Genomic DNA, 11,137 nt, shown 5'->3' on the forward strand with positions numbered 1-11,137 from the left:
CTGATAAATAGTGAAACACACTCTTCCAGCCACATTTGTCTCTGATAGACTATCACATTTACAAAAACCAAAAGCACATTGAATGATTTAGTTAAGTTTCACTTAGGATGAGGCTGGAAATCAACAATACTGTGAAACAGCAACACCAGTGCAAACATGACTGTTTGCAAAGAAGGAATATAGACTAAAACCAGAAAAGACTAAAAAATGATTACAAGACTAAGAAAAAGAAAAGGAAATTTATTTCCATGCCATTCAAATTACAATACGATTCCCTTTTCCAGTTCATAGTTTTGCAAATTTATCTTTCAGAAGCAGTTTCCTTTAATAAATAAGGAGCTACGATGCAGCTTCTATCTTCTTGTAAATTTACTTTCCCATAAATTCTCCGTCATGTTAAAGGTCCAAATGCTCTGCATTCGGAGCAGGTAGAAGTCTTCCATTTAACACCACCAAACTTACCCTCTTCCTTCTCAAGGATCAGACAGACTGCTCTAGAGGATACCTACCGATTGAGCATCTAATGCTTTCACAATGACTAACAGGCGGCAACTTCAGCATTTCTTTCCATTTTTTGCTACGCCCACTTCGTTTGCCTAGAGGAAAAACAAAAAAGCAATGTAAAACACAACATCACGTCAAAATAAACTCTGATTCCAAGCAGCATAAAATTAAGTCACTTCTGCACAGATCTGTCAGGTTGCTTTTCACGTCTAAAAAGAAATCCATCGACAAGGATATCCAAATCAGTAACAAACTTTATGTAGAGAAACTTTTATACAAAACACTACAAATGCAGAAAGTTTCTTTGCAACACAAACATTGGCTCTGGCTGTGCATACAGAATCTGTCTGCAAAGAAAAGGCAAATAGCTAGGAATTCTGAAAATTGCAAACAAAACTGAAACATCAGCAAAGTCAGAAACCAAAAAAATCTGGGAGTTACATCTCAACCAGTGAAGAATGGAAGGCATTACAGTCAAGTAACAAAACACTTCAAGTTTTTAAATGCATTTTTTGAATAGTCAAGTTGTTTATTTGTTTTTAAAAGCTGTAGAGATAATAGTAGTAGACCCCTAGGGATAAATGAGTGGGCACTGATCAAATACATGCTATTTATTCTAGGCTATGTTAAGATACATAACAGTAGACAGAATTTAATTGTTGTCGAGTCCAGATCTTTTCAATGCTTCAGTTTTTAGTTCTTGTATTGAAGCGATTAAAAGAAGCTACAATATTTTTAGATTGGTTTGCAAAAATTCACTAGTGCTCCGTTTTCTATGTTAAAAATGGAATTTTAGCGCATCACTTTGACCTGAGGAAGCCAGTTGCATTTGCAGAAGACCTGCGTACTTATCAAAAAAGCAGAGACGGATGGACACACAGGAACACATTTCTTTTTCATTGCAAAACATTTCAGCGGAAGAGAAATTTCTGTGCTGCGGAATATTTTAAAAGAAGATTTTACTAAGTGATACGGCCAGATGCGTTTCCACATGACAGAACAGCAGCAAAAGTGCACAGAGACTTTCTAACTGTATCAAAGCACTGCATACTGTTAACCACAATGGGAGAGGGAGGAAGGGAGTTACCCTATGTAACCCGAATAGAAACCAAGCAGCAAACAGTGCTCTTAGGTCTTTCAGAACAAAATTGTTAGGGAGAAAGGAACTAACACCTTCAGAATAATAAAACAGATCTAAATGAACACTTCACTCAAACTTGTATCTTGAAGGGTTCCACCGCTGCTGCCAGAGCAGCTCCAGCTCAGCGTACCTTAGCTCTAATCAAATTTAAATGATCTTTGCTAATGGGAACACTGATGTCTCACTGTGCTGCTGCAACAAAACTCTCAACTCTAGTTATCAGCAGAAAAGTAAACTAATACGAAATACAAAACCTTAAAGAGCTGGCTTGCAGAGACTCTTTGAACTGATACATACTCCCTAAAAGCCTTCTACAGCAATCCTTCCTCACGTTGCTTTGTGGGTCATCCACCTTCCAAAATACTTTAGAACAGAAACGCCTACTTTATGCAATAGCAGAACTATATGTGAAGCTTTAACATTACCAGCATCATTAAAGCAAACTTCCAATAGATTGACAAAATATTTTTGATATTTAAGAAAGAGTTGAATATATACTTGAAAAAAAAAAAAAAAAAACAAACCACACACAGCCAAGAGATGTATTTCTTATAGAGCTGAACACCGACAAAATCAAGGAATACTAAACATTGACAGCCTGTACATGTGCACTGAGTAGAAAAGGACTGAGAATAGATTGTTACATGAAGAAAAACATTGGACGGAAGCATCAACCTTATTTTCAACCATGCCACTGAAACTTACACTAAGCAGCAAGGTCCACTGAAGTTAAATTTCTTCTTTCAGAAACTGCTCAGAACGACTCTTGTGCATGACCCAGCACAACGAGCATAGACCACGAACGACAAACTGACCCAAATTTACACCACAATGCTGCATGAAAAAAGTAAAACCAAACTGCAATATATATCTTCTAAAGCACAGCAAAAGAAAAAATTAGCACTAAAAATGAGGATTTGTACATCATACTTCAAGTCCAGCTCAAGGCAGCCTGCTGTATTTTGCTGCAAATATTTGGCAAGTTGGTTCCTGTGCGACCTTTGTGAACTTCATTCTACAAGAGACCACACACTCTAATATAGTTGCATTTCCCATCTCAGAGAATTCAATAAAGGCTACATAATTTATTAATGATACGCAAGAATCAAATGCTCATAAGCATCAACTAAATCATCAAGCTTTCTTTTTCTCTGAACCGCCTGTTCTTAGATTCCAAGAGAAAGCACAGAAGGTCTTTATGTCCCAATAATGTGAAGAGGATGTATGAGCTCCATAATTTACAGATAAATTAGCCATTTCTGGTAAAAGTTATGGAGGAGAACAATTCATTTGTCATATTATTCCCTAACAGCAGAAAAGCGTATTTTTCCATTTCTGAGGCAGTTCAAAACAAGTATGAAATTAAATTCTAACAGCTGTGGTTTGTGAGAGTGTCTTAATATTGATTTCAGAGCTTCTGCTCTGGATCTCATTCTAAAATACTTGAGCTAAAATTCTTGTAGAAAGACCAATGGCTTACTTTCCAACACGGCAGCAACAAAGCCATTAGACTAGTCTGCTTTATGGTTGACCTGTGCGTTTCAGATGAATTACCACTCTCACCTCTTTCAGATGTAATTGTTGGCTAGAACGATGTGCAAGTTGAAGCGACTCATCTTTTATAAAAAGAAGGGTGGATGCAGCAATCCACCATGACAATGGGGAAACGCTGCAATTACAGTTTCAAGTACATAAGAACCTTCTCCTCCTTCCCAAATTACCTTCTCAGAGTTAGAATCTCAGCATTTGCCTCTTTACGTGTTTTTGCCTCTTAAAAGAATACGTTCTAAAATCAGGTATGTGGAAGTTAAGATGCTTTCATTTTCCAACTTGAAAAAAAAAAAGTCTTCAAAGCACCATTTGTAAACACGTAAAGTGGCTGGCTTATTCATCAGTAGAAACAAAAATAATTGCAAAAAAAGAAACTACTGCGGTAAAACGAAGCAATCTGGCGTGGAAACAGATTTACACAAATTGCAATATTTTTCAAACCAGCAGACAGACTGCCCAGTGCCACAGTGACCTCCCTTATGGACAAGAAGCACGATGTTCATTTCGTTGAGCACAACGTTGAAGGATCATTGCTAGCCAGTCTTCCTCAAGGTGGACAGAGAGAGAAAACTTGGTTTCTGTCCTACAGAATGAAAATACTGAGAAGTATCATCCTGTCTTTGGTTAATCAAGTGCACAGATTCAGGGGCTGATACTGTCACTGACATTCTGCTCCTGAGCTGCTCGGTGACCTCCGAGCCCCAGCTTCCCTGCCGGTGCACCCCTGTGGTTGAGAAGCACGCAGCTGCGCAGGGGTGCACGATTGCTACAACATCACTCTTGCAAAACAGAGTCCACAAAGCAGATCATCAGATACCGGCTGAGAAATTCATACCAGACCACACCCAGACGAGCTCTGAGAGCGCCCAACTGCATCAAGACAAGGACCTACCACATGCCCCTTCCTGCACAAGTCGTTCGAGTGGTTCACTTCAAAATGCAAAAGGATTGATTCAGGAGCTCTACATCACCTACACGGAGAGGCAAAAGGATAATCCAGGTACATACACTGTCTTGGAATAAACCTATCCTACAGCAGAAAAAGTTGCAGACAAGTTTCCTAAAAAAATTTAAACTCACATGAGCTCCTCCTACTCGCAGCCACATTTTCCTTCAATCCACTCATGAAAAGAATTGAAACCTTTCACCAAGAAATCAAAATATTCAAGCTCGGTGATGGCCTTACAGTACAAAGATGTTTGTAAGCATTGTCCACTAAGCAATGACCTGCCATGGTAAGCCTTGACCATGCAAAATCCACCTTCAAGGCACACAGCACCACAGAATTAACTCCTCAGGTCCACAGATCATAACAGTAAACTCCGAAGTGGTGAAAGACTACTGCTAACTTCAGGCCAGGAGACGAGTTCACACCCAACGTCACTTTACTCATGATGCTTACAATTCCAGACAGCTCGCAGTAGCACTTTGCGGGGTGCCTGCACCCTTCTCCATGGCACCAGCCAGATGTTCTCCTGGGAACTGAGGTGTCAAGAAACACAAGCCTGGTCACAGCTTCACAACTAGGTTGAACAGAGTGCCATTCTCCTTCTGAGTTTTAGATGCACCACACATATATAGAGTCGGGGAGCTGAAAGTTCAGGTTTCAGCACAAGGTAGGCACCTAACCCTTCAGCATTAAAAAGGCCAAGGAGCTTCTGAACACCAGCAGAAGCAAAAGTGCAAGAGGTCAGTACACAAACACCTAGAAGACTACAACAGATTACAGACTTTCATGGCGTTTTAAAGATAATATTGCTCACATGCCAGTATTCAGATGCCTAGAGTGGGCCTTCAGCAAGGTAAACCTGGAGTCCTCTCACTCATCTGATAGAGCAGCAGCACTGGAAGCGGTTAAAAACCACACGTGTCTCTGTGTGCACTTTTGCAGGTTGTGTACGTGCCCCACCACGTAGTGTTCCCACTGCTACAACCATCTGAGCTACTGGTTCTTCCCCTCAGCTCTACATACAATTCCAGTAAATATGTGTAAGGACATGGTCTAGTGGGCGATACTGGTGGCTGGGGGGTCATTGGACCAGATGATCTTGGAGATCTTTTCCAGCCTTAATGAATCTGTGATTTTATGCTGAACAGCTTCTGCACTTCTTCAGCAACGAGGTATCAAAGTCTTGTATCGACTCAAGTAACTGCTGATCTGACCTAGATTTTATTAAACTAACCCTGAAGTCAAACAGTGCAACATCCATAACACGTCTTTCACAACAGCTTAATATGCAGGGTTTACCAAGGAAAGAAACAACAGAAAAAAGCAAGAAATCTCCAAGTTTACAGATAGCTCCTTGACGAACAAGGGTTCTTTATCACGACGGCACGCACTGACTGTAGAAGACATGGAAGAACCATTAACTCCTTAAAGTACATCGTGAAGCCTCTGGCTCTAATTGCCGCATTAGAAAGCAGCAAAGCAGCAATGTATATCAATAACTAGGCCTCTCATGTTGTGTTTATTTAGTAAATGTAATTATTTAGATTCCAACATGCCCGCATGCATTCTTCTTACAGTTCATTAAATAAAGGACAAAAAGGCAGACATCGTGCATAATTCTGTACAAACACAGGAAGACATGTTTCCTGCCACAATGAGTTTACAGCAATTTAAAACACAATGCAATAAGGGAGCGCAACAGAACAGAGGAGGCAAATAAGGGAAGAACAGACAAAAATAACAGCAACTGCAAAAACTCGCAGCGCTCTCACGTTAAAATTTATATCTGCTGCCGGTGAATGGACTGTGAAGAGTGCAGTTCTGGGTATGAGTGTGCCTTGGTTTCCCACTTACTCATACTCCTTAAGTAATTATCAATTTTAGTTCAGTTTGATAGCCAAGCTGCAGTGAATTGAGCACTCTCCTTCGGATTTTGTTCCTAATTACAACCACACTCATTACAGGATATTTGCCCATGTATCATCACCAATACTATATGGAGTTGTTACCTTTTATTGCAAGCAAAAGTAGGGTTAATTTTGCTTGCAGAATTATTTCAGTTACTTTTAGACCCAGACAGATCAAACACACCATTTGAGTGGGCTGCTTATTTTTTGTGAGGTGTTACCCCAACAAAGTTTCAATTCTGACGCAGGTATCTTTCGAGATTAGCTGAAACCAAACTGCGATCGCATTCTGTTACCAAAAGGTTCCTGCTAACTCCATCCTTGGGTTGCACTGAACAATTACCAAACGCACAGGAGCTCGCTGATCCATCTGAAATCTAATTTTGGAATTAAAAGAGAAAAAAAAAACCACCACCCAACAACACAGGGGAAAAAAAACACCTTAACAAGCCACGTACCCGTGATTACTTTCCAATTGGACCTATAAACCTATAAACCTAAAGACCTATAAACCATCGGACCCCTTCGGCAACCACAGGCTTGAACCAACACAACCAAGAGCTTGGGGGAAACTCCGCTTCCGATTGAGGCATGATCTTAATTCAGCTTAACCTAATCGCGGCACGCAGCACGTTGTATGCCTACCAGCAGACTCCGTTCTCATTTGCAATCTGCTCCTGCCAGGGCAGTAGGAATGCATTTGCAAGTGGATGCAAATGGACCAGGTATGTTTGAAATGTGCTCTTGGCACGGGTCCCCAGTTGGAGCGAACTGCCATTGACTTCAAAGGACCTCCAGATCTACCCCTTGGTAGTATTTCTGGAGAATATTACTTTAGGCAATGAAAAAAGGAAGGCTCTTAAGCAGTTTAAAATATCCAGAGATGAACTTCTTTCAAAACCTCACCGATTACATGTGGGATGCTAAAGTGAACTTGGAGCTTACATCTACTCAAAGGATTTATTGAGAGTGATTGAAATGGCTATGAAAAACAGAAGCTACCAATATAAAGAGAAAAGCCAGTATAAAACACAAAATGCAGTTTTGTTCCTGAACTTTTAGATTTCTTTCAGAATAACCTAGCTTATATTTATTATTTGGTCATATGTCTGGGTTAAATTCTTCAATATTTTTAAGAGATACTAATTTCAAAGATGTTTCTGCTAGGAAAAAATGAATTTGTTAATTCCTCTGCTCTTGTACAAAACTAAAATTTATATTGCTATATTCTTTTACACATAAAAATCCCTGTATGTGAGAAGTCTGAGTAAGGAGATCATGAAACTGCAAGGCTGTTCACTGTCTGTCTCCCAGTTCACACATCACTATCACTTAGCCGTTTTTATATCTCAGTTCCTGCACTACAGCGCTCACAAAATCAACTTCAGGTTTGCTTTATAATCTCTTGTTTTTCTACTGAGTCACTTGTGCTGTTCCTCCATTGGGCTGACCTATAGAGGAAGTTTTCCTTCCCAGAGATTACCCTTAAAAAGCAAAGTATGCAGAAGAGGAAGGGTGCTGGATTAGCGCAGGCCACTTATCCCAAGGAACTGGGGCAGGGAATGCCAGAGCACCTTGCACTACAATTTTCACCTGGAGGCAAATCCCACTGCGGACAAGCAGCACAGTCTCTCAGCACAGGCAGGTCAACTGGAAAAGTGGAAGAAAGAGAAAACTCCCACTACAGCTCCCGACTCTTCCATCTTTCAGCTGTAAAGCACCACAGGGTACTTACTCTATGTTATCACAGCATTTTCTGGCACTAGGTACCTACAAAAGTCATTGCTAGCCACCACGAACACCCATGTGTGATGATCTGATTGTTTACAAAGTCACGTTAAAAGGAGCTAAGTAATTCTCACAGCTTTCCTCCTTCGCATAAAGAAGTGTTGTAGCTGCTGCAGAGATATTATTACAAGCCATTATTGGAAAGTGCGAGGCTTCTATTAAAATAACTCATTTTATGAAAACATTTTTAAAATCCTCTCAGAGAACAGCAACAAAACAGCGTTGGAAGTTTGGAGGCTGGGGGAAAGCAGGGGGTTGATCTGACCTCAAAACTGGGACTAGCAAACTTGTATAAACCAACCTTATCATCACACCAAGTGAACTAGATGATTCGTGCCTCTACTGAAACAAATTATCAGCAAGACTGTTAACTTGAAGGCAGACAGCCATACCACTTGGGTTTTATTCTGTAGCAGAGAAAGTAGCAGAAAAACTACATTCTGTCTAAGAACACTTATTTGTTCCTGGCTCTCCAGTTACATGCAGCAAGCTTTATATGTGTAAGATCAGCTTTAGACACTAGACATGCACCTAGCTGTCCAAGGTGTGCTAATTCTGTGCATCTACAAATGCAAAACCCCAATGATGTGCACACGCAAACAGCATTCACATGCAAAAACATTACTGCCTAAAATTAGAGGAAACTGAGGAACACAAATTTGGGATCACAATTTTGAATGTCAGGTCTGGTTTATGTGCCCAGTTATAATTTTCTTTAGAAGTGACACTATTTACCAGGCATTTCTGAATTCTGATTAAGCCTCTGCCATACCAGATAAGGGCAAGGACACAACATCATTCATTCACATTCTGTGTTTGTAAAATGAAGCTAAGTTACCTCTAGGGCTAAAAGACTTAGCAAGATGCTTTCAAGAATACGATTTTCTCTTACCATCATCTTCATCATGAAGGCACCTCAAGTTAGACAGGGAACCATGCAAACCATAATTAAGCCTAAACTAATTTCTTTCAGCATGTTCCTGGTAACTATAAAACAAGAGCTCAGTACTTCCCACCTCACTGCTTTTGCTTATACAACTGATATATTTATACAGGTAAACACTTTTCTCATCTGCAATACACTGAGAAACTGGAGAAAGAATTACTGATATGCCTCAAGCCTGCACATGAAAATCAGGTAAGCTGTTATTCCATGCTAGTTTAGGATTTCACCTTCTTCCATGAGCAACAGTAGTCCTGCACTCTTCCACTCCCTCGCACCTCTCCATACACTATACAGTAAGACTAAATGGAAGCGGTAAGAAAAAAGAATTGTAAATCTGCTTTTCTGTCCCAGTTGTGAGGCCCTTTCAGTGATGAATACATTACACTGAAATAAACTACTTCACATATTGTCTTTACAAATTTCGTTCCTTTAAAGCACACCAGGCACATAAGAAGAGGGCTGGGACAGGGATTTTATGGGATGGTCCCAACAGGAGTAAGCCAGACAGATCAGCAAAGACAATGCAACAGACAGAAACTACTTTCATTTTAGGGAGCATTCTGAAAAACATGATGCGCTAACTACCCCAAGCACAGGGGCACAGACTTGAAAAGGTACAAGTCCCTCCCCCAGTGGAGTTTTAAAGCCAGAAATGGCATTATTGGGCATGCTTACACTAAAAAAGCCCAGGCCATCTGAAGGTACAAAAGAGTAACAGTTTATTACCACTACTTTTTAAAGCTTCACATCAGGTAGAGCTGATCTTCTCCTGTCAGACTTTCATTTAGTTCATTAAAATATCTTGTTTGGTCAGTTCTACCACTGTAATTTATTTTAAACATAGTGAAACCCTAACTAAAGAGGCAACCTGACATTAAGCAGCCACTTAAAAGCTTTTCCAGACTACCACTCCACTCTTTGTGGTAAGCGTTTGGGCACAGTAAAGTTTTGAGCCAGATTCCACTTTCCCTTCATTTCTCAGATCACTTCAATGCAAACTCCAAATCCAGGCAGCACCACAGACATGTACTGTCAGTGAAACCAGCCAAAACATGTCCTACGGTTTGAGGTGGTCTTTTCAGCTGAAGTTGGGAAATAGCCCAAATTGTGATCGCTGCTCTGGTTTTTAAACCCCACTTCAAAGCCAGAAAGTTGATTTTCCTCTCTTGCTGCTTAAGGCAAACTTAACTGGATACACATATGGCGTAAGTGCCAAACCCATTTAGAGTTGGAGGAACTTGCAAAACATACAGGAGAAGATTCTGTTGTTCTTACTCACTTTAAACAGCTCAACTAAACTAATGGGACTTCTCAAGGCAATTAAGAAAAGCAGGATCCAATCCAAGAAGAATCTGCGCATTTCGTCGCTGAAAAACAGACTCCACACAGAGCGCAGTGGTAATCTGGAGAGGCTTTCAAGTGGCCGTTTAATGGAAAGCTATATATGTAAAAAAGGAGTAGTATAATCTTATTTCAGGAGGTTTTTGTAAACAATGATTGTTTGCTATGTGAAGTTTTGTATCTACTAAAATGGTTGCAGTAAGTGGAATTTTGCATCTATTAAAGACGTTTGTTAGGTGGGAGAGGAATCTTCAGGTCCAGGTGCTCTGGGGAATAAACCGGCAGGTTTGACCCCATGGAAATAACCCACAACGTGAGGAAAAACTCATCTGCACGGTGCAGGCGGCCGCTTCCCTGAGGCGGCCGTTGCGGGCAGACGAAGGGTCGGGGTCTTCCACAGAAGCCTGGGGTCCCTCGGCCCTTTTGCAGGCACAGGCGGACGAGTCTCTCCGAAGCAGCCCGACAGCAGAAGGGTCCTAAAACCTCCGTGGTGCGAAGCAGGGCTCGGCCCCTCTCCCTCCCCTCACCCCGGCCCCCTTCCTCCCTCAGCCCTCCCCTCCTCTTCCTCCCTCCCCCCCTCAGCTCTCACCCTCCCGGGCTTTCAGCAGCACCGTGTTGGCCACGATGTTCTCGATCTCCATGGTCGGGGGGGCTCCTTCCCCTCAGGGCAGCCTCCGTCGCCCCCTCTTCTCCTCCTTCTCCTTCTCCGTCTTCTTCTTCCTCCTCCTCCCGCCCCGCCAGCGCCGCGCCGCCGCTCATCCGGCCCCGCGGCCCTTCAGCGCTGCGCTCGCCTCTTCCCCATCATCACCCGCTGCTCGGCCCGGCACCGGCCTCCCCCTCCCCGAGGGCGGAGGCAAGGAGCAGGCAGCGCCCGCCCGCCCCGACCATAGCTCGCCGCCCTTCTCCTCCTCCTCCTCCGGCAACTCCGCCTCTGCCTTTCCCCCCCCCGCCGAAACTACAACTCCCAGCAGCCCCCGCGCGGCACAGCTCGGCGTCTCCCGTGCCCCCGC

The 11,137-nt window shown here is 42.1% G+C and overlaps 1 protein-coding gene across 2 annotated transcripts in view; it reads right to left on the reverse strand.

Annotated features, from left to right (window-relative positions):
• The window catches only part of GRK4 (G protein-coupled receptor kinase 4), a 37,407-nt gene extending 26,384 nt beyond the window's left edge, over positions 1-11,023 (reverse strand). The window contains exons 1-2 of one of the 2 annotated variants that reach the window (XR_014583146.1): positions 10,717-11,023; positions 510-596 (exon numbers count right to left, since the gene is read on the reverse strand). Coding sequence is in view for 1 of the 2 variants with exons in the window: in XM_083833031.1 (XP_083689157.1) it covers positions 510-596; positions 10,717-10,768 (139 nt within the window). In the remaining variant the exon portion in view is untranslated. The remainder of the gene's footprint in view (positions 1-509; positions 597-10,716) is intronic. The other variant, XM_083833031.1, reaches the window with a different exon arrangement.
• Positions 11,024-11,137: the final 114 nt, after the last annotated feature.

This window comes from Anser anser (assembly GCF_964211835.1).
Source record: "Anser anser genome assembly, chromosome: 4".
Classification (NCBI taxonomy): domain Eukaryota; kingdom Metazoa; phylum Chordata; class Aves; order Anseriformes; family Anatidae; genus Anser; species Anser anser.